At 36.6% G+C, this 27,831-nt stretch overlaps 1 protein-coding gene across 5 annotated transcripts in view; it reads left to right on the top strand.

Moving 5' to 3' along the window:
• Nucleotides 1-27,481, top strand: part of AKAP11 (A-kinase anchoring protein 11) — a 47,248-nt gene extending 19,767 nt beyond the window's left edge. For 4 of the 5 annotated variants that reach the window (XM_060079809.1, XM_060079808.1, XM_060079806.1 and 1 more), the window contains 9 exons: nt 239-286; nt 1,747-1,881; nt 3,522-3,786; nt 4,344-8,865; nt 10,904-11,059; nt 14,374-14,457; nt 15,255-15,301; nt 18,118-18,278; nt 26,533-27,481. In XM_060079809.1, the coding sequence (XP_059935792.1) occupies nt 239-286; nt 1,747-1,881; nt 3,522-3,786; nt 4,344-8,865; nt 10,904-11,059; nt 14,374-14,457; nt 15,255-15,301; nt 18,118-18,278; nt 26,533-26,673 (5,559 nt within the window). In that variant the 3' untranslated portion in view covers nt 26,674-27,481. The remainder of the gene's footprint in view (nt 1-238; nt 287-1,746; nt 1,882-3,521; nt 3,787-4,343; nt 8,866-10,903; nt 11,060-14,373; nt 14,458-15,254; nt 15,302-18,117; nt 18,279-26,532) is intronic. The other variant, XM_060079810.1, reaches the window with a different exon arrangement.
• Nucleotides 27,482-27,831: the final 350 nt, after the last annotated feature.

Raw genomic sequence — 27,831 nt, 5'->3', positions numbered from 1 at the left:
AGAATTGGTTGAACTGGCTAATGAAGTGGCTGTGGGGGAGGTTTAGGAACCTCAATTCTGGAGCCAAATCTTTGGTGAAAACACTTTGTGATCATCTTTGAAAAAATTAATCATCCTGTTCACGACAGCAGCATTTTAATGCTTTGTGTGCTTCTTTTTCTGTTTCTCAGCTCTGTCAACCGTCTAATTGAGACAAGACTTTAAAATTTTAATGGATCTTTATTCCTTTTTTATTCAGGTCACATTTCTAGGTTTTAATGAAGAAACAGATGCTGCTCATATACAGGTATGGTCAATTTATTGAACTGGAAAGGGCCCTGAGAGATTATGTGGAACAAATTTTAAGAGCATGGAAAATTTGCCTTATTAGCCCCAAATTTACATTAAACTCTTCTGTTATCATTCCTATTTAAAGTTAAAAGATGACATTTTGAGATCAATTTTTGAGTGTGCCTTGGACATTTTCACTTTTAGTGTTTTCACCGAGCATTCTTGTTATGACAGAAAGCAGTTTTAGGTTAAGAGACCACAAAAGTCACTTATCTGAGAAGGTTGCAAACCGCAGGCTGACGTTTTCTCCATTCTGTCATAATGTAGAATGAAAGATTTATTTTTTTATTTTCACGTCTTTATAATCTAACTTCAACAGTCATATTCTTATGTTTTTAATTGAGATAGAGTTAAATTTAAAAGATAAAATTTGTAAAAAGTTGTGATTAACCAGTGTAAAAATTTTAGCCTGTTTGATTTAGGCAGGTATTTATAAAGGGACTGACAGTTGAGATTAGGATCAGCAAAGGAAAGCTTCACAGTTACGTGAAGAGGAGTTGAAGCTCGTGTAGATGTGGTAGGCGTACTTTTTTTCACCTCGTACCGCTTCTTAAAATTTGTGATTGCCGTGCTTCCTTTTGTGCCAGTAAAGCATCTCCTAGTAGAAGAAGCAACACTGCATTATTTATAAAGATAATGCATATATCAGGTGATGACGAATGAAAACTCTGCTGTGTGTCTTGATTGTGCTCGTGCCTGAAAGAAATAGTTTAGACAGAAGGCACAAGAGAAGATATAGTCCCAAGAACATAAGGCTGAAAGAAGTATCCAAAATATTTCTTTCATACTCTACTTCCTCTTTAAGAATTACTGATAAAACCAGGAAAATACTCTATGAAGGGTCAAAGATGTTAATAATTCTTTTAACTGGGCAAAACAGTTACATAAGAAGGGCAAATGAGAAGAAAAACAAAGGCATTTTCTTTTCCTTTACATCTTCATAAAATTTTCAGTGAAGTCTGATATAATACCTTAGAGAGGAAAGGCAGAAAAATAGACTTGGATTTTATAAATATGTAACTTAAGCTCCAAAGAAGTATATTCTATAGGCAAGAATCCCATTTGAAAAATTCCATGGTTAAACTTTAGGACTTCAGGTTGACATTTGCAGCTAAAAACTATTAAATGCCTATATTGTCGTGGATGTGTGAGATAACCATGTAAAATTTTGTTATAGCTTGGTATCGTTATTTTTAAAAGGCTACAGAAATAGACGTTTAAAAATATTTTAGTACATTTTATTTTTGAGTTTTTAAAAAATTGATTGTGGCCAGTAAACTGCGTATGTTAACTATTATGAAGTGGAAAATTTATTAACCAGTAGACCTTATGATTTTTTTATAAGGCCACATTATAGGGACTTTAACAAAAGTGTTATGCTACAGTGTTATTTATTGTGTTATTGCTTTAAATTAGGATTTGGCTGCAGTTTCTTTGGAACTCCCAGATCTTCTGAATTCACTGCACTTCTGCAGTCTAAATGAAAATGAAATTATTTGTATGAAGGATATAAATAAATCATCAGATATAAACAATGGTCCTCTAAACCAGGTAACTTTTATATATTATTTCTAATGAGTTTTTGTTGGCAAATTTTACAGTGACATTTGATTTAGTGTATTAAACTTTTAAATGCTTGGGTGAAGTTTCTTTTTGTTTAATGCCATCTCAAGGAAATATGATTCATAAGAAATCTAACTCAAGAAGCTTTGAAATCACTGAAGGGTAAAATAATTTTGGTCATAGCTTTAAATTAGATTTTCCATGTGTGAAGCTCTATAAGTGGTATGCAAGTACATATTAATTTTTTTTCTAAAATTTGATTATTTCTGGATTTCTTGAACTACTACCTGTGTGTAAGTCATAGGAATTTTTCCCTCTTATTTCCAGTTTCAAATTTGTGTAAATATTGTGCTGTATGTTTTATTTTTTTTTATTTTTTTCTTTTTGCGGTATGTGGGCCTCTCACTGTTGTGGCCTCTCCCGTTGCGGAGCACAGGCTCCGGATGCGCAGGCCCAGCGGCCATGGCTCACGGGCCCAGCCGCTCCGCGGCATATGGGATCCTCCCAGACCGGGGCACGAACCCGTATCCCCTGCATCGGCAGGAGGACTCTTAACCACTGCGCCACCAGGGAGGCCCAATGTGCTGTATGTTTTAGAGAACATACTTTAACTCATTTTCTTGTTTAAAAAATTCCATGTAAAATGGATATCTGAAGATATGTTCTTTGTTTATAAACAAAAATGTCATCATTTTCGAAAGGTCATTAGTTTTGTGACATTGAGCTTTTAGTTCTTTATTAAGTGTTAACTTTGTTGTTAATACCTCAAAGAAAAATGAATTGTATGTTTTCCCTCCTGAAAATTGAATTATTAGTATATTTAAAATTTGAATTACTTATTCCTTGAAGTATAAAATACCACTGTGTTTGTTAGGAGATTCACAGATAAAAGTAGAACTGCTCTCCTCATTTCCTTAATTATATTTTTCATTTATATTTACTTTGTTTTATTTGCTAGGATGCAAGAGGTGATTAGCTATTTTATCTAATTTCTAGTTTTTTGAATAAGTCATTTGTCAATATTTACATTTTTAAAAATAATATGTGTGGAAAAATCTGGCAACTTTTATTTTTAATCAAAGCTATAAACATTATTGTAAATTGAAATACCAGGGGAATTTAGGTAAAAGGAGGGGACGATTCTTTTATGACAGGAGAGAATGTGGTATCATACTAAAAGCCACAGGAAAATGGGATACAGAAAGACTAAGACCTGGTTCCTGTCCTCAAGCAGTTTACAGTGTAGTTGGTGAACTAGGTGGATAATTAAATAAGAAAAATCACAGGACTGTACAATAATACAGGAAAACATAATTGTCAAAGGAATGGATAGCAAGTTCTCTAACATTTAAGGAGATAGAATAGGTAGAATTTGAATACCTGGATAAGAGAAAGATGGGAGAAAAAGAGATTGAGAATTGAGAAGTATTGTAGAGAAAGAATGAGGAAAAGAATTAAACATTACAAAACCGGGGAGCCTTTCAGGATGCATGTGTTTCTTTTCTTCTTCTTTTTTTTCTTTAAATGGAATCATGTTATTTCTAGACTTCATTTCCAGGCAATATGTCTTATAAGTATAATATATTTTGAAATTAAAATTATTCTTATCATCTTTTGTCTTTCCCAAGAGTCATCATCCTGGAGTGCTTTGTGTCATGAGAGTGTCATCTACATTACCAAGACTCAGAATTGATTTTATCTTTAGTCTCCTAAGTAAATATGCTATGGGTATAAGGTACACCCTGGACACATGTTTGCATCAGAAGTGCCAACTTGAGGCCACTAATGAAGATGATGACGATACTAACCAGTCAGTATCTTCCATCGAAGATGACTTTGTCACTGCCTTTGAGCACTTAGAGGATGAAGAGGCTTCAAAGCCATATAATGATGGTTTGTTCTTTACTAGATTTTTTTCTTGAAATAGAGAATTAAGGTGTAAAGTTCAGTTTTAAAAGTTTTAAGGCAGTCTTGTTCAGTTGAAATTTATTTTGAAATTTGATCAAGTTTAAGCATCTAAATCTTTTTTTCTGATTGAGGAATTAATTTCCTTGTGATTTTAAGTTCATCGTTATCTGGTTTTTAGTTTTGTTCTTTCTCTTCTTATTTAGGTAGTACTGTTCAAGTACTGTTTCCCTTATTACATTAAGTGTTTGGAACATGCCTAAGTTCAAACTTGAGCAGACTTAGCTGGCAGAGTCACCTAAATATTAGTGTTTCTAACATGCGACAGTGTGCTAGGCATTCTGTAGACCAGGTATTCCCAGATGTGGGGTAAAATAAAGCATGTACTTGCTTTTAAGTATGATTTGGGATGAATCTGTTAAACAACATAGTGTAGAAGACATAGTACAAATAAATATTTCCTGCTTCAAGTCTACTTATTCCCATTGATTTAAATTAATTAAAAAATTCTGTTCAAGAATAATCGTTTTATTCTTTTCCTGTAGGAATAAACATTACTGCACTAAGGAGCCAGTGCGATGCTGCTTCACAGACTATTTCTGGTCACCGTTTAGAAACCCATGATTTCAGGGTTCTGGTTGGCTCTGGATGGCAGAAGTCATTGGCTAAACCTTCTTCTTTAATAAGTATTCTGGGACATAAAGAACTGCCTTCTGTGAAAGCTTCAGTCACGACATCAGTTTCTGAGCCTTGGGTCCAAAGGAGTTTCTATAGGTCCTCTACTGCTTCAGATAAAGATGGTGATGCTGATGTGCAGAAACAGTTGTTCTCTTCCTCTCCTGCCTACTCGTCTGAATCAGAATGCTCAAGTCCAAGTCCTGTTATTTTCTTGGATGAAGAGGGATATCAAAAAAGTTTAAAAGCAAAACTTGAGTTACCTAAAATTCCTGTGATGAAAGATGATATTGAGGATTCAGACTCAGAAGTAAGTGAGTTTTTCGATAGTTTTGATCAGTTTGATGAACTAGAACAAACTTTGGAGTCTGCTTGTCCATTTCTAAAAGATCCTGCCATAGGGAAGCTGTCACAAAAAAAAGGGCACAAACATGAAAAATTGTGTTCTGTAACCACTACTATGAATCCTCAAAAATTCAAGTTTGATCGTCCAGCTCTCCCAGCTAATGTTAGGAAGCCAACTCCTCGTAAACCAGAATCCCCTTACAGTAACCTGTGTGATGCTCCAGATTCTCCCCGCCCAGTGAAGGCATCAGGGGAAGACAGTGGTTTGTTCAGCCCTATTCGATCCTCTGCTTTTAGTCCTCTTGGAGGCTGTACTCCTGCTGAATGTTTTTGCCAAACAGATATTGGTGAAGATAGGATTCATGAAAATCATGATTCTGTTTATTATACCTATGAAGATTATGCAGATAGCCTTTCGTGTGACGTACTGGGCTCGGTTCTTTATACCCAACATACAAATGCAACATCCAACATTAATAGTATTAAAAAGGGAGAAAATAAAATGGTAGCTCTTAAGTGTGGAAGCCTTGATCAAAAAAGTAAATCTAAAAATAAATCCTCAGTGATTAAGGATAGCATTCAGAAGTTTGCAGCAGATCTTGTGGAGAAAAGTTTTGGCAGTGCATTTAAAGACTTACAGAAAGGAGTCTTTTCATGTACCAATGCTTTGTGCCAATTAGCTATCAAATTGACATCATCCGTTTTTCAGATGGCATTTAATGAACTGAGAAGGCAGCGTGCGTTTTCGTTGAAAGAACGTGCCATTAGTGGTCTGGCTAACTTTTTGGTGAGTGAAGCTTTTGCAAATGCTGTAAAAGATTTACAGTATGTAAAGAAGCAGATCTTTACAAACACTGTTGCTAGGTTTGCTGCAGATCTTGCTGAAGAACTTGTTTTTGAAGGCATCATGGAAGTGTGTCAGTTTTCATATCCTCCAACACCTGCATCTCCACAGCGTGGGTCATTTGACTATGAAGACAAAGTAGTGAAGTCCTATGCAAAAGATTTGTCTGAATCTGTAATACAGGAAGCGTTCATTGAGCTGTCTCAAGTTGACGTGACCTTCACAACAAAGGCAGCAGTTAGTGTTTCCACAGATAACATTAAGTATGTGAGCGCAGAAAATGTAGTGCCACCGACACAGACTTCTACATTTTCCCCTACTTTTAATGGTCAAACAATTATGGTGACAAAACCAATACTGGAATATAAAAAGGAATACACAGTACAACAGGCCTTGTTTTGTACTTCTGGAGTTGTTACTTCTATACCAGTGCCCTTGGCAGGAAGTGCCCTTCTCCCATATCATATTTCATCTAATATGTATCAGGCAAAGTCTCATCCATCATCTGATGATAGTAGTTTGAATGGTGGTTCTACCCAAGCAGGGGTTGCCACAAAAAACAAAGAAGAGGAGGTAGCTTGTCTCAGGAATATTTGTTTACCTTCAGAACACCATCTGGGTAACCAAAATGGTGTTAAACCAACTAATGATGATATTGAAATGGAAAGCTCTTCAAAAGTAATGAGTGATCCTGTGATTATTAGCAATTTTTCTGTGGCAGTGGTGCATACAATAGTAAATGAAACTTTAGATTCAGTGACGTCATTCAAAGTTACAAAAACAATGGATAAACACAAAGATTGTTTAACTAAAACAGTAAAGGGAAAAACCCCTCCTTTTCACTGTGATCAAGCAACACTGCAACAGAGTGAGGCTAGCAAGAAGGACATGTTTGCTGATCGATTATCTAAATCTGTTGTTAAACATTCCATAGACAAAAGCAAATCAGTGACCCCAAATGTAGATAAAAATGTGCTCCACAAGGAAGACTTGCCTGTTCCGGGAGATGAGTCACGGTTGACCTCGGAAAAGTTCCCGAAGTTTCTTGAAGCTCAAGATCATTTAACTCACTGTTCACTTTCAGAAAGAAAGGATTGTGTTCTGGAATGTAAAGGTTATATGGCTCATGGATTTTCTTTAGAGACACTACCACGTTGTCCAACTGCAGCAGGTCAGAAACCTGATTTGAAGGAAATTGATAAGGACAAATCCGTGAAAAAGCATAGTTTGAATGATACAGCACTTGAGCCCTTGCCTTTTGGGCAGGAGAACCCTTTTGCGCATTCACATAGTTTCTCATCCCCAGTGCTCACATGTGCAGATGGTTTGCATGTGGAAGATAAACAGAAAATCAGAGACGGGAATGTGATACCTGATACTCCTCCATCAACTCCTCTAGTCCCATCCCAGGCTGCTTCTGAATGGGATATCAAGAAGTTAACCAAAAAGCTCAAGGGGGAATTAGCAAAAGAATTTGCACCTGCCACGCCACCTTCTACACCTCACAACTCGTCTGTTGGCAGTTTGTCTGAAAATGAACAAAATACTATAGAAAAAGAAGAGTTCATGTTGAAACTCATGCGATCTCTCTCAGAAGAAGTTGAAAGTAGTGAAGATGAAGATCAGCCAGAAGTGGATGTGAAGTCAGAGCCCTCAGGGAAGAAAGTTCAGTTTGCAGATGCGTTAGCAATACACATCATTTCTCTTGCAACCGAAATGGCAGCTTCCCATTTGGATAATAAAATAACTCAAGAACCCAAGGTTAAAAGCCCTTGCTTAAATGTGCAAAGTCAAAGAAGCGTATCACCTACTTTTTTAAATTGCTTAGATGAAAACGTACAAACATTATGCAATTTTGCAGGTGATATGGCAGCAGAAGTCATTACAGAAGCTGAAAAAATAGCAAAAGTTAGAAGTTGTATGCTTTTCAGGCAGAAGAGGAACAGTTATGTTGATAGTGACCAAGATTATAGATCAGAAGAGAAGACGGATATAGAGGCTGTAGCACACCCAGGAGAAGCAGATTCGTTTATTCTTTCGTTACCACCAAATTCTTGTCTGTCAGGTCTGACATACAAGTATCCCAGCTGCGAAAGTGTGACAGATGAGTACGCAGGTCACATTATCCAAATACTAAAACAGGAAGGTGGTGATAGTGAGTTAATAATGGACCAGTATGCCAATAGACTTGCTTATCGGTCTGTTAAGTCAGGATTACAAGAAGCATCTAAGACAGCCAAAGTGAAGTGCAACTCAAAAATGTTCCCTGTGCAAAGCTCACAGGTGAAAACCAATGATGAACTGTTACTATTCTTAAGTAAAGAACACCAGCAAGGAGTAGATAAAAAAAGACAAAGTAAAATAAGTGGAGGTTACCTTCATAAAAACCCGACTTGTGAATGGACACGGGATACATGCAGAAATGAGTGCTTGGAACTGTATAGTTTTTCAACCTCTCTCGCTCACAACATAACAAGAGATGTTAAAAAAGAGCTGACGGCATCTACAGTTGGCTTGCCAAAATCCTTAACAGATTCTTGCCTTTATGAAAAAAATGGATGCGATGAAGATGCCGAGTCTCACTTCGAGCCAGAATTTCCCACGTCTCTTCATCCTTCCTCACAAAATCACAGATTTTCCCACAGTACGGGCAGCTTGAGTGGGTGTGGTTATGGAGAGATTGTTGTTCAAGCTATAGAACAGTACGCTAACAAGGTAGTGGATGACGCTTTAGAGCTGAGTTCAGGATCTGCAGTCTTCCATGTGTCTGAGACCACAAAAGCGGCCGATAGGGTCACTTATGCAGAAAAGTTGTCACCTCTGGTAAGTCAGGCTTGCAGGTATTGTGACCGGAAAGAGCTTCATGACTGCACTGGAAATTCATGTCCACGCTTTCCCAGACCAGATTCACTTGCTAGTAGTAAGCCAGTTTCTAATTTAGCTAATTCAAAATTTAGCAATGTCTACCAGAAATCTAGAATTTTTCATCTTGATGTCCCTCAAATTCACATTGATCTTGATAAGAAGACAGTGCTTGCTGAGAAGATAGTTGCGGAAGCAATTGAAAAGGCAGAGAGAGAGCTGAGCAGTACCAGTTTGGCAGCTGATAGTGGGATCGGACAGGACGGTGTCATCTTTGCTGAAAGCCTCACTACTGAGATAATGACGTCGGCGATGAGGAATGTTGGTCAGGCCGTTAGCAGGTAAGTTTCCGATTTCTTTCGGGTCTTAAGATGAAGGGAAAAGTTAACTTGATCATTTGTGTCTTAGGTCCTGTTCAGCAAGATATGATTATTTTTAATCCTAAATTAACAAAAAATACTCCCTATTACATTTGTGTATTGTTTTATAGCCTACCTGTTACTTTCATAGTGCCTTACTTTCATTATCCCACAACAGCCCTTTGAGGGAAGGAAGGTATGAACCGTTTACTGAGCTGGAAGGTGTGGCTTAGCGTGGATAATCACCTTTTGCCCAAGTTTACAAAGCTGTGAAGTAGGTAAAGCTGAATCAGAGAATCAGCTGGAGAATTTTATACAGCAAATATTGAGTATCACCATGTTAACGTACTACTCTGAGATTAAATTTTTATTTCTGTTCACAAAGGTAAGTTTTCTTAAAAAGAGTGTAATTTAACCAAACTGCTCTGAAGAAAGAAAAAATTCTCCAAATACTTCCACTCCTGCTATCACTCCTCTTGATAGGCCATCATCTAAGGGGACAGTTCTTTCTGATGGTCCTGCAGTGTTCTGCATTTCAGTAACCGTGTCTCGTGCTCAGCGATACTAACGCCTTAGTTAAAATATTCACTTTTAACCTTCTTTCTCCTTGGGAAAACATCAGGACCATCTTGTGTTATTAGTTTGTAGGATTATTTTTGTTAGTCTCACAGAAAGAAAATTTCTTGAGTTGAGGAGGAATTTAATTAAGCCACACGACAATGCCAGATATTTTAGTAGCTTTTGTTAAAGCCGTGAGAAGCACTGCCTCTTTTCTTGGTCATCTTAAAATAGGGAGATGCAGGGAGTTAGTGCTGGGGGTGGCAGTGGGCAGCAGCCGGTGGGGTGTGGTGCAGTTTTCAGTAGGTAGCAGGGAAGCTGCTCCGACATAGTAACATTTGAGCAAAGAGCCAAAGGTGGAGAGAGAATAAGGTAAGTGGGAATCAGGCGGAACAGGGTTCCAGGCAAAGGAGTCGGACTGTGCATGTTGGGGAAGCAGCAGAGAAGCTTGTGTGGCTAAAGCAAGGGAGCCAGGGAGAGTAGGAGACCAGTGGAGGTTATGAGAGGTTGTCACACCTGATGTATGTTATAAGGATTTGGACTCTTATTTTGATTGATGAGAAGCCACTAGAAGATTTTGACCAGAAGACCAGCATTTTCCCTCTTCATGTTTAAAAATGTGGGGCAAGATAGGGGTATGGGGTTAAGAGATACCAACTACTATGTGTAAAATAAGCAACAAGGATAAATTGTACAGCACAGGGAAACAAATATAGCCATTATTTTGTAAAAGCTTTCAATGGAGTGTAATCTATAAAAATATTGAATCACTATGTTGTACACCTGAAACTAATTTAATATTGTAAATCAACTATACTTCAATAAGAAACTAAAATATCACTTTAAACTGTTACTCCAGAATAAAATGTAGAAGGGACAAATACAGTAATTGAACAGTGAATGACATTTCTTGTGAAGATGGACTAAAAATATAAATGTCTTTTCATTGAGAAAAAATGAGAGAGGTTATGATCCAAGCTCAAAATCTTGAAGAGATTTGGCTAGTTTGATTATAGGCTTGACAGTACTAGAATTCCTTGAACTACTTTCTTTTGTTCTTAAATTAAGCCAGAAAAGGGGTAATTTTTGGTACAAATAAAATACTCTTACAAAAACTTAGGAATTTGTGCTCCTTTATAGAGGTCCCGTTGAAAATATGAACTGCTTTAAAGAGAATTTAAATAAATGGTACGCTTGGGATGGATCCATAATAGATGAACAAGGTGAGTTAGGGATGTTGTGTAGGTGCCTCACCTAAGTTTGAAGTTAGTATGTTCTCCTGCCACGTCTCGTTATTAGCAGACACAAACCAAGGGTTAGATGGACCACTGGTCTAGCTCTGAATATCACTTCTTGTTTTTGTCATCTTTATCATCAAATGGATAGTCCTACAATTCAGAATCTGATGCTTTTGGACTTTCTTTCTTTCTTCCTTCCTTTTTTTTTTTTTTTTTTTTTCCAGTCCAAAAGAAATAGAAGACTTTCAGTCAACTGAGTCTTTTGGTAGCCAGCAGATGAATCTCAGTATTGGCGACGACAGCACTGGTAGCTGGTCCAATTTAAGTTTTGAAGATGAGCACCAGGATGAAAGCAGTAGTTTTCATCATCTAAGTGAAAGGTGACTATGATTTTGCATGTAATTGCATAGTTCAGGTACTCAGACCTCAGAAGGAAGCTATAAATTTACATTGAGTTTGATATTAAAATTCGGAATTTAAAAATCTGTTATTTTCAAAGTGTGTTTTATTGTTCACAATATATTTCTAATGGTTTTGACATTTATTAAATACAATAACTAGCTGAACTAATTTTCTTTGAATGTGCCAATAGTTGATATGAAAAATACTTCATACATTTGATTCTATACCCTTTAAGCTTTACTTGGACTTCTCATGAATTTTTGAGGAAAATATTTTCTTTCTCACTTTAAAGAGGGTACTTTTTTTTTTTTTTCTCTCTAAAGGATAAGAAAAAGAAGTTATCTGTAAAAGGCATCGAAATGGCCCTGTAATTTTCTTGACATGAAAGTAGTATACTTTGGGGGGAAGGATTCCTTACTTGTCCTTTCAGGAACACTGTAACTTGAGCAATTTATACTTGAATGACTGAACATACATAAACTCATTATAAAAACATGGTTTTGTATAGCAGAAGTCACTTCATATATCATTTTCTCAGTTAACTTTGTTCATTAAAATAGTTTTGGAATCTTTTATTAATTATAACAGTTGTTTCTTATTCTTAACTCTGTAAAGGCCTAAATGGCTTTTCACCTGTTAGAACAGCAGAGAAGCTGCTTAACTCTGTTAAGGCCTAAACGGCTTTTCACCTGTTAGAATACATCATCTCAGAGTATTTTGTTTGATGCTTGGATTAACCAGTAAGTATTAATATTTTTATGAAGTATCTATTTTGTCATAATTTCTTAAAATGTGATGTAAACCACCAGTATTTTACAAAATCTAAATCCAAAAAGGCAGTCTTTAAAAGTGGTAGCAGGAAGTGGGGGTAATATCACAGATCATCATTTGGCCCTTCCGATAACTTTATTTATTTATTTATTTTTCTTTTTGCGGTATGCGGGCCTCTCACTGTTGTGGCCTCTCCCGTTGCGGAGCACAGGCTCCGGATGTGCAGGCCCAGTGGCCATGGCTCACGGGCCCCGCCGCTCCGTGGCATATGGGATCCTCCCAGACCGGGGCACGAACCTGTATCCCCTGCATCGGCAGGCGGACTCTCAACCACTGCCCCACCAGGGAGGCCCCCCTTCCCATAACTTTAGAGTAGAATATTAAACACTTAAATTCTTCTCTCATCTTTGAGAAGCAGGCTTCAGAATTTCAGTTGGGGGTTGACATTGTTGCTTACAGAATCCTGGTGTTAAAGTGGGAGAACAAGGGTTAGAGGGTAGTGGCGTTAAGAGGACTGTAGCTGGTAGAATGACTTGATATGGAAAGTTATCTAATTCGATGAAGAGAGGGAGGCGCCTACCAAGGTCTGTCCTTGGTTCTTCCCCTTCAGCATTATTTTATTAGTGATGTAGGACACTTAGTATTTGTGAGTGACTCAAAACAAAGATGAAAAGGTAATCCCATTAACGGAACCAAGGTTCAAAAAGACCAAATCAGGCTGAGGCTAAACTAATAATGTTTAACATAGGTAAATGCATTTAGGTTCAGAAAATTAATTATTTGAATTCAGGATGGGGAAAACCTGACTTGATAGCCTTTTGTCAGAAAAACACCTGTGGTTTTCATTGACTATAGAATTAATAAGAACTAATGATGCTGTGTGGCCTCAAGGTTCAGGAACAAAGAAAAACTTAGTGGGGCTCATCCAGGGTTGGTGGTGTGCTTGCCTCCCAGAGATTGATTCCCTGGGTCATTGGAGGGTCCCAAGATTCTGCAGGCTTGATAAGTCCCTCAGATTATTTGAAAGCAAGTGATTTAGAGACCACACTTAAGATTCAGAGAACACACTTAAGATACATGGCTTTAGTGTGGAAATGGGTAAGAATTTTAATTTTGTAATTGTTTTCCGTGCTTAGATAACCATTCTATTAATAGAAGTAAATATGCTGTTTGAGATCATTAATTTTCTCTTTCTCTTCGGCTCACAGCTGTCTATCCATTCTGTATTTCCATATTTTCTCATTTTTGGTTTGTCTGGCAACAGACTACATGGGCAAAAACTCTGGTTGGTTTAATGGTTTTATAATAGATCTATATTTGTTTGAACATAATGTCAAAAAGACACTGATCAGTTTTAACTTTTATTCTGTAATGCATTATGGTTTGTGACAGTTTGATAGTGCTAGAGTTAATATGGATATGTTAATTATTAAGATGGCCTGGAAACTATTTAGAACTTTTAAATAATCATCCCCTTTTTTGGTAACCTTGTCAACATTTACTGATGCATGAAAGATGATTTTATGTTAATTCATTTTTTAGAACCAAAATTTTGGTTTGTGTGAATATTAATTTTTATAATTGTCTAGCCTAATATGGGGAAATATAGCTGCTTATCACTGCAAACTAATGTGTGCTTACTAATTATTTTAATGATTAGAATTTTTAAAAATTGCATGTTTAGATTTTAGTCTGAAAAGCTGAATTTAGTTTTGTTTCTGAACGCAGTTGCTTTTTGTGTTCTATCGCTTTGCCGCCCTTGTAGAATGTAGTTGCTTTCTTCTTTTGATTAGGTAGCGTGAGAAGGTATCTGTGCGGCGTCAGTGACTGGCTGATCAGACAAGTGTAATGCTTGATTATACCTTGGTTATTCAATATTCTGAAGAAAATGTATATTATTTGCCACCTACTGAATTATACATAATTAATGAGATGAAGGTAATTAACATAATAAGAGTATTTTAAAATCAGAAGACAGCTTTTCTCCCAGTAGTTAGAAAAGGTCTATTTGGGACTGTGTTTTGGTGTCTGCCATCCCATCCCTTTCCCCATCCTCCACCACCACCCTGGCCCATCACTGTTTGCACTATCTAAACACTTGAGAAAATGTTAACCTGTGGTTTTTTTGTTTTTAAACTTTATCCAAACTGAAGAGCATTGGCTTTCAACAAATTATATCCTAAGCTTTGCCATAGACAGTAATTTCATTGTGAAACTTCTTAGTTCATGCATTCATTTACTGTCCTAAAAGTCATTGTCTTAATCTGTAAAATAAATACACATTTAGAATAATTTTCATGAACTTTTGAGGACAAGTAAGAAAACTCCCAAATCTCTGAAACTGTCAAATACCTTGTACAGTAGCAGCGATGGTCTTTACGTAACTCCACAGATGCTGCACCCACTGTGGCAGCTTCAGAACGTCCGCAGTTGCCACTGACGTATGCTGTTCCAAGGAAAACCAGGGTCGTCTTTACCATTCATTTGCTAGTTCAGCTCTGTTCTTTTCTTCCTCTGGCAGTAATGGTAACAGCAGTAGCTGGAGCAGTCTTGCTTTAGAAGGAGATTTGTATGAGGACAATTTATCCTTTCCAACATCAGACAGGTTGGTCCAGTCCAGAAACCTAAACACTGATGAGTCTTTCACCACTAATGCATGATGTCATATTCTTTAAAAAATGTGGGTTACAGTGCCAATGTGTATCAACCTGCTTTTCTCCTATATTTTGACATGATTCTGCTTGATAAATTTACATCTAATGAAAAAATTCAACTATGCTAAGATGTGACTGACATCTAATTGCAAAATGTGTTAATTCTATGCATGTGTTGCACTGCTTGTTATTTTTCATTCTACTAGTTACTGTTTCATTAAAAAGAGCTTGCTTCCTACAGGATTTCTGTTGTTTTGTTTTGGTTTTTTGTTTTTGTTTGCAGTTTTATTTATAAGAAAGGTATAGAAAAAATGTGTTTTTACTATGTTAAAAAATATACAAATGGCATCAGAAGAAGCATTAATAATTATACATGGCATTCTGCAATATTCAGATGCTGTGTTATCTAAAACCAAATTAGAATATTTTGGCTTTAAATTATTTTAAATTAAATTTTATTATGTAATTACTTGACACTGTATAGATATCATGGTCAGGTAGAACTTCTCAGTTACTGATAACTTACCTTTAGGCATCATTTGCAATTGAGATTTTAACATGAAATGGTGTGAGAAGCAAAGCTTCCTTTTTATTGTCATCTCTCCCCTTTTTAAATATCATATGTCATATTGTATCATTCATTTTTTACCACGTTTTAAGAATTGGCTTTAGTACCATTATTAATTAAAGCTTTTTTTTTTTTTTTTTTTTTTTTTTTTTAACTGCTTCTGCTACTTCATTCGATAAGTGATGGGCCGGATGATAAAGATGAAGAGCATGAGGATGATGTAGAAGGTAACTCACTGACAATTTGTTTTTTCAAAGTGTTTGCATGTTTTTTTATAAGGTTCTTTAGAGAAGTCTTTAATGTTTGTGTTTGTACATTTTCATCAGAGAGGCGCTGGGCTGTTACAAATCAGGGTTTTTACATTACAAACCAGGGTATTCTTTTTTGTTTTGTTTTGTTTAAATTCATTGATTTATTTGCTATAAGATTTTACTAGACTTGGAATATTAAGCAATACAGACATACAAAAATAAAAGACATTTATAATAACCTATATAAAGTCAGATTAAATGGGAAATACTAACTGAAGACTTCTAATAATAACTGAGAAAAAATCATTTTACATTTCACAGTGGTATTTTTTCCCTTCCCTTTTGGTTATTAATGTCTTTTGGGATCCCTTCAATACAATTTTTTTTTTTTTTTTTTTTTTTTTTTTTTTTTGCGGTACGCGGGCCTCTCACTGCTGTGGCCTCTCCTGTTGCGGAGCACAGGCTCCGGACGCGCAGGCTCAGTGGCCATGGCTCACGGGCCCAGCCGCTCCGTGGCACGTGGGATCTTCCAGGACCGGGGCACGAACCTGCGTCCCCTGCATCGGCAGGCGGACTCTCAACCACTGTGCCACCAGGGAAGCCCCCTTCAATACAATATTATTCATTTAAACTATTCAATGTAACTTGAAATAATATTTGTTAGAAAAAACTTTGATTTATTTTTAAATTGTTTTCCATTAAAATTACAAAAGTTTGTAACTAGAGTAGACCCAAGAGAAGTTCTTGTCCAAATTTCTTATTGTACAGATAATAAAATAAAGGAATTGAAAGATGAAGAAATATTCCAAATCAAGGTATTCTTGACTAATCCAACCAGTGTCAGATCCTTTGCTGAGCAGTTTGTGTTATTTGATTGCTAAACTAAGGAAGTACTCATCAGTGTAAAGACTGAACTACTTTAAAAGAATTATTCAATTATTTGAGAGAGAAATTCATGATAATCTCTTCATGTAATTATCTTTTTCAAAATATAAAATTCTTACATTATGAGATATAACTTATTATCATATCACATGTCAGTTTGTTTTGCTGTCAACCTTACATAAATCAATAAGTAAAAATAAAAAAGATATTTTAAAATCGATTCTTCCTTCCCTCAATTCCAGTCTTACACTCACACATATATTTGAAGAAAATATTCGTTTCTTCCTTTAATGAACGTGGTTTCAAAGATATAAATACTAGATACCATTGGTCACAGGCTGTTCAGTATTTTTTTTGTAACTAGTTATAAACTGTGAGGTTAATTATATGTAGGTATGTCATTACTCAGCTTTAGAGATTATAGTCATCTCTCATTATATAGAAAATTGTAGCTAACTTTCAAATTTGTTAAATTAGAAATTGGTAAATTAGGAGATGGATTGATGTATATTTATAAATGATTCAAAATTATGGAAATCCTAAGGCAAAAAGCTTCATTTTTTTTGTTATTGTTTGTAATTGCAGGATGTCAGTTCTTTCTCTTTTCGCTAGGGTTGAGTAACCTCTACAAAGACAAGTCATTCTTAGGCCAGGCAACCAGGAACACTGAACTGAGAAATCCAATGGTACAGAGAACACTTGAACCCCATGACCTCTGCAGAATTTACAGAATGGCCCAAAGACTGTCTGGTACCATCGTCTACCAGACCCGTTTTTGACTGAAAGAGGGGAGAGAGGAGGGAAATGATAATACATTTATTCTAAGAGAATAGTGTGGACCAATTTTTTTAAATGAAAAATCTTTGGGGTCAATATGAATCCTAAAAATGATTAGTAGTGGTCTAGAATGCCCTGCAAACTGTAAAAAAAGAATCAGGGACATTCACCAACAAATGTCCATTACTGCTGCAAATTGGTGCCCTGTCTGCCAGCATGCCCCACTGCTGGCCTCTTGTGTGGGAGGCCCACCACTAAGCAGCAGTGTTAAACACACGATACTGGTCCATGGGCATTAGTTTTATGGTCAACAAGGATTCATCTTCTTTATGTTGAAATCATAATTTTCATTAAAAAATAAACTTGAGAACAGTGTCTTATTTATAATAGGGATGTACCAGAAAATTCCCTGGTTTAGCTTTTGGGAGATAAGTGGTTGCATGTGACTTTTTTTTTTTTTTCATATTTTGCCTAAAGAGTGAAGTGATTAAGAGCATGGAGCCAGACCGCCTGTGTTTATTTCCTGGCTCAGCCATTTCTGGCTGTGAGACTCTGGATCTCTCTCTGCCTCAGATTCCTCACCTGTAAAATGAGATGATAGCAGTTCCCTCCTCACAGGGTGCTTGTGAGGATTAAAGGAGTTTGTATACGTAAAGAGATTAAAACAATACTTAGGATGTAATATGTGCAATACAAGCGTCACTGCTGCTGCTTTTTCTCTTAGTTCAGAAAGCTTTCTTAAAGTCCATTTAATATATTTATTTGAGGTTTTTATTTGTGTTTTATTTATATTTTGATTGTAATTGTAGCATTTTCCTTTTTTTCTTTTTTATAGATTATATTTTGACACAAATTATGGTATTTGTGAATTGGTTCTTGAATTCAATACCTCAGAGTTCTGCATTTGTGCTGTCACAAATGATCAAAGCTGTTCCTTTGTTTTAGTATTATTTTGCATTTTCAAAGTAATGCTTTAGTTGATGTTATGGTACAATTAAGAAAAGATGAATTTTTTTCCAGAATTCCTTGGAATCTTAACAAACGGAAAATGCTTTTATGTCCTTGGAAAGCAGAGCACTGAGAGTTGAATTGATGAGTTTCACTTCATATCATTTCAATTTAAATATTAGGTTCAGAGCAAGATGGAAATACTCTGCTAATTACGAATGTTGACACGGAGCCATGCACAGTAGACCCCCAGCTAAGGATTATTCTTCAGTGGCTCGTTGCCTCTGAGGCCGAAGTTGCAGAACTTTATTTTCATGACTCTGCAAAGAAGGAGTTTATACAAGTAAGTACCTACCCTATTAGGATGGTTGTGAGGACATGGTATATGATGTTCTGTGTCACATGGTTGATAGAAAGTGGGTAAATGCTCAGGTAATAGAGTCCAGTGGTTGGGCTCAGGTATCAGCTCCGCCACTCTCTAGCAGTGTAACCTTGGGTAAGTTCACCAGTCTCAGTTTCTTTATCTGTACTGTGGAAATGAGTATAGAATTTACCTTGCAGAGGTTTGTGAGGATTAAATAAAATACTGTAAAAAAAAATGCTTAATCTACTGCCTGGCACATTCAAAATTTTCAGTTAGGTGCCTTTAATAAGCATTTCATGAGTTTCCTGTCTTATCGATTGGATGGACCTATGACTTCAGGTCAAATGCACTGGAAAGAAGGAAATCAATCATAAAGAACTTGGGGGAAATAAGAGATTTACAAAATTATAGTTATTTCTGGGCAAGTGATAGTGTTTGTGGAAATAAACCATGGCAAGGATGAGTCATATGACTTACGGTCTTTACACTCTGTAATGCTTGGGTCACTGATGTAGAACTGAATGAATCAATCCGTATTAGAAATAGGGTCTTACTGGCAGCAGAAGTTCTGGGAAGTACACCTTGGTGTGACCCCTCCCAGAGTCCACCATTAGCCCCACCAAAGAGCCCAGGTAGGCTCCAGTGTTGGGTCGCCTCAGGCCAGACAACCAACAGGGAGGGAACCCAACCCCAACCATCATCAGACAAGCGGATTAAAGTTTTACCGAGCTCTGACCACCAGAGCAACAGCCAGCTCTACCCACCACCAGTCCCTCCCATCAGGAAACCTGCACAAGCCTCTTAGATAGCCTCATCCACCAGAGGGCAGACAGGAGAAGAACTACAGTTCTGCAGCCTGTGGAACAAAAACCACATTCACAGAAAGATAGACAAGATGAAAAGGCAGAGGGCTATATATGAGATGAAGGAACAAGACAAAACCCCAGAAAAACAACTAAATGAAGTGGACATAGGCAACCTTCCAGAAAAAGAATTCAGAATAATGATAGTGAAGATGATCCAGGACCTCGGAAAAAGAATGGAGGCAAAGATCGAGAAGATGCAAGATATGTTTAACAAAGATCTAGAAGAATTAAAGAACAAACAAACAGAGATGAACAATACAATAACTGAAATGAAAACTAACACTGGAAGGAATCAGTAGCAGAATAACTGGTAAGAACTGGTAATAACAGAAGAACAGGTAAGTGACCTGGAAGACGGAATGGTAGAATTCACTGCTGTGGAACAGAATAAAGAAAAAAGAATGAAAAGAAATGAAGACAGCCTAAGAGACCTCTGGGACAACATTAAATGCAACAGCATTCACATCATAGGGGTCCCAGAAGGAGAAGAGAGAAAGGATCCAAGAAAATACTTGAAGAGATTATAGTCAAAAACTTCCCCAACATGGAAAAGGAAATAGCCACCCAAGTCCAGGGAATGCAGAGAATCCCATACAGGATAAACCCAAGGAGAAACACACCAAAACACATAGTCATCAAATTGGCAAAAATTAAAGGCAAAGAAAAATTACTGAAAGCAGCAAGGGAAACATGACAAATAACATACAAGGGAACTCCCATAAGATTAACAGCTGATTTCTCAGCAGAAACTCTACAAGCCAGAAGGGAGTGGCATGATATACTTAAAAGTGATGAAAGGGAAGAACCTACAACCAAGATTACTCTACCCGGCAAGGATCTCATTCAGATTCGAAGGAGAAATCAAAAGCTTCGCAGACAAGCAAAAGCTAAGAGAATTCAGCACCACGAAACCAGCTCTACAACAAATGCTAAAGGAATTTCTCTAAGTGGGAAACACAAGAGAAGGAAAGGACCTACAAAAACAAACCCAAAACAATTAAGAAAATGGTAATAGGAACATACATATAGATAATTACCTTAAACATGAACGGATTAAATGCTCCAACCAAAAGACACAGGCTCACTGAATGGATACAAAAACAAGACCCATATATATGCTGTCTACAAGAGACCCACTTGAGACCTAGGGACACATACAGACTGAAAGTGAGGGGATGGAAAAAGATATTCCATGCAAATGGAAATCAAAAGAAAGCTGGAGTAGCAATACTCAGTATCAGATAAAATAGACTTTAAAATAAAGAATGTTACAACAGACAAGGAAGGACACTATGTAATGATCAAGGGATCAATCCAAGAAGAAGATATAACAATTATAAATATATATGCACCCAACATAGGGGCACCTCAATACATAAGGCAACTGCTAACAGCTCTAAAAGAGGAAATCGCCAGTAACACAATAATAGTGGGGGACTTTAATACCTCACTTACACCAATGGACAGATCATCCAAACAGAAAATTAATAAGGAAATACAAGCTTTAAATGACAAAATAGACCAGATTTAATTGATATTTACAGGACATTTCATCCAAAAACAGCAGATTACACTTTTTTCCCAAGTGCACATGGAACATTCTCCAGGATAGATCACATCTTGGGTCACAAGTCAAGCCTCAGTAAATTTAAGAAAATTGATTTCATATCAAGCATCTTTTCTGACCACAATGCTATGAGATTAGAAATCAATTCCAGGGAAAAAGACGTAAATAACACAAACACATGGAGGCTAAACAATATGTTAGTTACTAAATAACCAAGAGATCACTGAAGAAATCAAAGAGGAAATAAAAAATACCTGGAGACAAATGACAATGAAAACATGATGATCCAAAACCTATGGGATGCAGCAAAAGCAGTTCTAAGACAGAAATATATAGCTATACAAGCCTACTTCACAAAACAAGAAAAATCTCAAACAATCTAACCTTTCACCTAAAGGAACTAGAGAAAGAAGAACAAACAAAACCCAAAGTTAGCAGAAGGAAAGAAATCATAAAGATCAGAGCAGAAATACATGAAATAAAAACAAAGAAAACAGTAGCAAAGATCAGTAAAACTAAAAGCTGGTTCTTTGAGAAGATAAACAAAATTGATAAACCATTAGCCAGACTCATCAAGAAAAAGAGGAAGAGAACTCAATAAAATTAGAAACGAAAAAGGAGAAGTTAAAACAGACACTGCAGAAATACAAAGCATCCTAAGAGACTACTACAAGCAACTCTATGCCAATAACATGGACAACCTGGAAGGAATGGACAAATTCTAAGACTGAACCAGGAAGAAATAGAAAATATGAATAGACCAATTACAAGTAATGAAATTGAAACTGTGATTAAAAATCTTCCAACAAACAAAAGTCCAGGACCAGATGGCTTCACAGGTGAATTCTATCAAACATTTAGAGAAGAGCTAATACCAATCCTTCTCAAACGCCTCCAAAATGCAGCAGAGGGAGGAACACTCCCAAACTCATTCTATGAGGCCACCATCACCCTGATACCAAAACCAGACACAGATACTACAAAAAAAAATTGCAGACCAATATCATTGATGAATATAGATGCAAAAATCCTCAACAACATACTAGCAAACAGAATCCAACAACACATTAAAAGGATCATACACCATGATCAAGTGGGATTTATCCCAGGGATGCAAGGATTCTTCAATATATGCAAATCAGTCAATGTGATACACCATATTAACAAATTGAAGAATAAAAACCATATCATCATCTCAGTGCAGATGCAGAAAAAGCTTTTGATGAAATTCAACACCCATTTATGATAAAAACTCTCCAGAAAGTGGGCATAGAGGGAACCTACTTCAACATAATAAAGGCTATATACGACAAACCCACAGCAAACATCATTCTCAATGGTGAAAAACTGAAAGCATTTCCTTTAAGATCAGGAATAAGACAAGGATGTCCACTCTCACCACTATTATTCAACATAGTTTTGGAAGTCCTAGCCACGGCAGTCAGGGAAGGAAAAAGAAATACAAATTGGAAAAGAAGAAGTAAAACTGTCACTGTTTGCAGATGATATGACACTATAAATAGAGAATCCTAAACGTGCCACCAGAAAACTACTAGAGCTAATCAATGAATTTGGTAAAGTTGCAAGATACAAAATGCACAGAAATCTCTTGCATTCCTATACACTAATGATGAAAAATCTGAAAGAGAAATTAAGGAAACACTCTCATTTACCACTGCAACAAAAAGAATAAAATACCTAGGAATAAACCTACCTAGGGAGACAAAAGACCTGTATGCAGAAAACTATAAGACACTGATGAAAGAAAGATGATACCAACAGATGGAGAGATATACCATGTTCTTGGATTGGAAGAATCAATATTTTGAAAATGACTGTACTAACCAAAGCAATCTACAGTTTCAATGCAATCCCTATCAAATTACCAATGGTATTTTTTTTACGGAACTAGAACAACAAATCTTAAAATTTCTATGGAGACACAAAAGACCCAGAATAGCCAAAGCAGTCTTGAGGGAAAAAAACAGAGCTGGAGGAATCAGACTACCTGACTTCGGACTATACTACAAAGCTACAGTAATCAAGACAATATGGTACTGGCCCCAAAACAGAAATATAGATCAATGGAACAGGATAGAAAGCCCAGAGATAAACCCGTGAACCTATGGTCAACTAATCCATGACAAAGGAGGCAAAGATATACAATGGAGAAAAGACAGTCTCTTCAATAAGTGGTGCTGGGAAAACTGGACAGCTCCATGTAAAAGAATGAAATTAGAACACTCCCTAACACCATACACAAAAATAAACTCAAAATGGATTAGAGACCTAAATGTAAGACTGGGCACTATAAAACTCTTAGAGGAAAACATAGGAAGAACACTCTCTGACATAAATCACAGCAAGATCTTTTCTGTTCCACCTCCTAGAGTAATGGAAATAAAAACAAAAATAAATGGGACTTAATGAACTTTAAAAGCTTTTGCACAGCAAAGGAAACCATAAACAAGACCAAAAGACAACCCTCAGCATGGGAGAAAATATTTGCAAACGAATCAACGGACAAAGGATTAATCTCCAAAATATATAAACAGCTCATTCAGCTCAATATTAAAAAAACAAACAACCCAGTCTAAAAATGGGCAGAAGACCTAAATAGACATTTCTCCAAAGCAGACATACAGATGGCCAAGAAGCATATGAAAAGCTGCTCATTATCACTAATTATTAGAGAAATGCAAATCCAGACTACAATGAGGTATCACCTCACACCAGTTAGAATGGGCATCATCAGAAAATCTACAAACAACAAATGCTGGAGAGGGTGTGGAGAAAAGGGAACCCTCTTGCACTGTTGGTGGGAATGTAAATTGATACAGCCACTATGGAGAACAGTATGGAGGTTCCTTAAAGACCTAAAAATAGTATTACCATATGACCCAGCAGTCCCGCTACTGAGCACATACCCAGAGAAAACCATAATTCAGAAAGACACATGCACCCCAATGTTCATTGCAGCACTATTTACAATAGCCAGGTCATGGAAGCAACCTAAATGTCCATCGGCAGACGAATGGATAAAGAAGATATGGCACGTATATAGAATGGAATATTACTCAGCCGTGAAAAGGAACGAAATTGAGTCATTTGTAGTGACGTGGATGGATCTAGAGACTGTCATACAGAGTGAAGTAAGTCAGAAAGAGCAAAACAAATATCGTATATTAACGCATACATGTGGAACCTAGAAAATGGTACAGATGAACCGGTTTGCAGAGCAGAAATTGATACACAGATGTAGAGAACAAATGTATGGACACCAAGTGGGGAAAGCAGTGGGGGGGGGGGATGAATTGGGAGATTGGGATTGATATGTATACACTGATGTATATAAAATAGATGACTAATAAGAAAATAAATTTTTAAAAAAATAAGCATTTCATGTATTCATATGAAAAGATAGAGTTATTCTTTGTATTTAATTGCTTCATAATTGTGCTTAGTAATTAGTGTGTCTCTTCAGTTAATCCAGTTTCATTAGTATGAGAAGCTGGCATAAGCAAAAGCTAGTAAACCTTTAAACATTTAATAAGGGACAATAGTTCACTTTGAGCATTTAATAGGGTTCTAATAATAGAACATTCAGGTTCGTTGCACTAATAGGATATTTTTATTGATAACTTACTGTGTGCCAAGTACCTTATGTTTTTATATAAATTTATATATTTATTTATTTTTGGCTGTGTTGGGTCTTTGTTGCTGTGCACGGGCTTTCTCTAGTTGCAGCGAGCAGGAGCTACTCTTTGTTGTGGTGCGCAGGCTTCTTGTTGCGGAGCATGGGCTCTAGTCACGTGGGCGTCAGTAGTTGTGGTGCGCGGGCTCGGTAGTTGTGGCTCGCGGGCTCTAGAGCACAGGCTCCGTAGTTGTGGCGCATGGGCTTAGTTGTTCCACGGGATGTGGGATCTTCCCAGATCAGGGGTCAAACCCATGTCCCCTGCATTGGCAGGTAAATTCGTAATCAGTGTGCCAACAGGGAAGTCCCCAACTACCTTATCAGTCAAGATTTTTAGTTTACAGTCTTAAGGTTTTTGTCCAAGAATTTTCCTTATCAGAACTTTGGTTTAATCTTACTATGTAATATAGAGTAGTCCAAAGAATAACCAATGTAAGATGATCAATAATAACAAAAAAGGAAGAATCAAGTTACTCTTGATTCCTGGTTTAGAACTTACAAAGATACTGTTGAAAGAAGTATGTGAAAAAGGTATTATGTAAAATCTTTTTTTTGTATTTTGTTGTCTTTATTTATACTTATTGGATTTTTCCAGTATAGGTTTCTGTTTTGAGGTAGAAGGAGAAAATAAGACAGAAAGGGTTGCTCAGGACGTGAATTGTGAAGGAGAAAGAATGGGTAGGGAAAGTATTAGAACTGACCTTAGGGAGGCAAACATTTTCAAGTCATTTAGTCTTGGATAAACTGAGGGCTAAGGAAGTCCTTAGGCAGAGCTGAGTGTAATGGTGCTGGGGTAAGGGAACCTCATCCCCACGTAACCTAAGAAAACATTCTTGAAGTTCCTCAAAAGTTAAACACAGCATTATCATATGACCCAGCAGTTCTACTCCCAAGTATATACCCAAGAGGAATGAAAACATATGTCCATGGCAATGTTATAATAGGCCGAAAGTGGAAATATCCTAAATGTCCATTAACCGATGAATGGATGAATAAAATGTGGAATATCCATGCAGTGGAATATTATCTGTCAGTAAAAAGGAATGAAGTAGAGACATGCTGTACCATGGAGGAGACTTGAAATCATTATGCTAAATGAAAGAAGCCAGGTCACAGAAGACCATATATTTTATGATTCCATTAAAGTGAAATGGCCAAAATAGGCAAGTCTATCGACTGAAAGTAGATTAGTGATTGTCTAGAGTTGAGGGGGTTTGGAGGAGTGGGGAGTGATGATTAACAGGTAGGGCTTTTTTTTGGTGTGATAAAAGTGTCCTAATATTGATTGTGATGATGTTGCATTCAACTCTGTGAATATAATGAAAACCATTGACTGGTATATTTTAAATGGGTGATTGTATGGTATGTTAATTATATTGCAGTAAAGCTATTTTTAAAAAGGTTAAGCATATTTGTATTACAAAAAATTAGTTTTTACAGAACTAAGTAGAAAAAAGATGAATGAAGACATGTTCTGATTGGTGGTGATAGTTTAATTAAATGTGCATTTATTTACTTTAAAAAAATTGGGCTATAATTGATAGATAACATCGTATTAGTTTCAGGTGTACAACATAATTTATTCGATATTGGTATATATTGCAAAATGATCACCACAATATTTAATATTTATTTACTTTTTTGGTTTTTTTTTTTTAAACATTAACATTTCTTAACTTAGCCATGTTTCCGTTGAGGCTAGAGTGCGTATTCCAGGGAAAAAACACACTATGTGTTGTGGAAGGAAAATCCACATCCTTTTATTAAACTTGACATTGTCTTTATTATTTTATGTTCCTAATTGAGGGTATGGCAGATGTATTTAGTTAGGTTAAGAATTTCCTGTAGAAATGTAGCCTCTATACGCCCACACAGAGGGCGTATATCTGCTGGGTGAGGTTTGTGGGATTCTGGCTCCAGCAATCCCAAAGTGTCATTCTGTGGAGGAGAGTACTTATAAAAGCCAGGAAGGAAAAATGTTTAATTTGTGTACAGAGTCGTGGTTTAGGGGAGAAGACCTTGTTCCAACTGGGAAACAGTATTTTGCTGCGAACACCAGGATTCTTAGTTTTATCTGATGTTTGACTTACCTTTCTTTCTTACTAGCTTTCAAAACGATTACAAGAAAAAGGCTGGAAAGTGGGAGACCTCCTGCAGGCTGTGCTTAAATACTATGAGGAGATGGAGAAGACGTCCAGCAACGAGAGATCTGAGTCCCTGTTTGATTGGCTCTTGGAAAATGCATAGAACAAACTCCAAACCAGTATATTTTATTATTTGTTTTGAGAGAGGAAGGAACAGATAAAGATGCATAGGGTAAAATTTGAATAGTGAATATTAACATTTAAAGTGAATTGGGAGGAAGGTAAATATAGCTTTTTAAGTGCGTTGTGTCATCACATGGTATATATAGTTCAAACTTTTGTAATCTCTCAAATATTATCTTCGTTTATTCTTCTATACATATGTGTAGTGTGTTAAGACCCTAAGAACATGTATTTGAAGGCTTTCAGGGACATTCACTGACAGCATTCTTTTTGCATCCAAATAGTGCTGCTAGAAATTGCACTGAGGTGGCTGAGGGTGGGTGACAGGGATAGGGAGTTATATTTTGCTCCTTTGCAAGCAAATGGTATCCTATTAATAACAAATCTCACATCAAAAAATAGCATCGAGGCTAATTTTTTTTCTGACATCTTTTGTCCTATTTTTAAGGGTCAATTTTATTTTCATAGTTCAGCTATTGGTAGCTTTTTGAATCCCCCAAGTTATTTAATTTCTTAGAAACATGAGTAGTTTTAGGTTTCTATAAATATCATAAGTGGTAGTTTCCCCAGCCTTTCATCAAATGACATTATTTGCTAATGTTACCAGTTGTTCTGGCATGAAAGCAAGTGTGTGTGTTGTGTGTGCGTGCGTGTGTGTGCACGTGTGCGTGCGCGTAAAGGAGAACTTTACCTTGCTAGTGGTTGGTGCCCTCTTTTATTTTACTCTTTTCTTGTTAGAAACCCACTGTTAACATTAAAAAGGTGCTTTAAAATAAAATGTCTACAAAGATTGTGCAGTAAGAATTTTTATTTCTTTTTCACTCTTTTTGGGTCCCCAATTTATCCTATAAATGAAAATAAAGGTGCAAAACATGTTGACATTTTAAAACTTAATGTTAATTTGGAAATGCATTTAGAGAAGCCCAATAATTATTTTCACTGTTGGGATTTTGGAAAAAAAACACCCCACTTTAGCAAAGATAAGCTTTTTGTAGAAAAAAATGGGACCCTCCCCTGAATCCCTTCCCCAGTAAAGTGTATCTGCACTGTTTTGTAAAGTCCTCTGATACAGTCTTTCTGGGCTCTGCATTTTCTCCTACTTGTCTTTAGTAACTGCGAGTTGACCTGCATAGAGGAC

The sequence above is a fragment of the Mesoplodon densirostris genome, chromosome 17 (genome assembly GCF_025265405.1).
Source record: "Mesoplodon densirostris isolate mMesDen1 chromosome 17, mMesDen1 primary haplotype, whole genome shotgun sequence".
Classification (NCBI taxonomy): Eukaryota; Metazoa; Chordata; class Mammalia; order Artiodactyla; family Ziphiidae; genus Mesoplodon; species Mesoplodon densirostris.
This window is presented reverse-complemented; position numbering and strand designations above follow the sequence as displayed.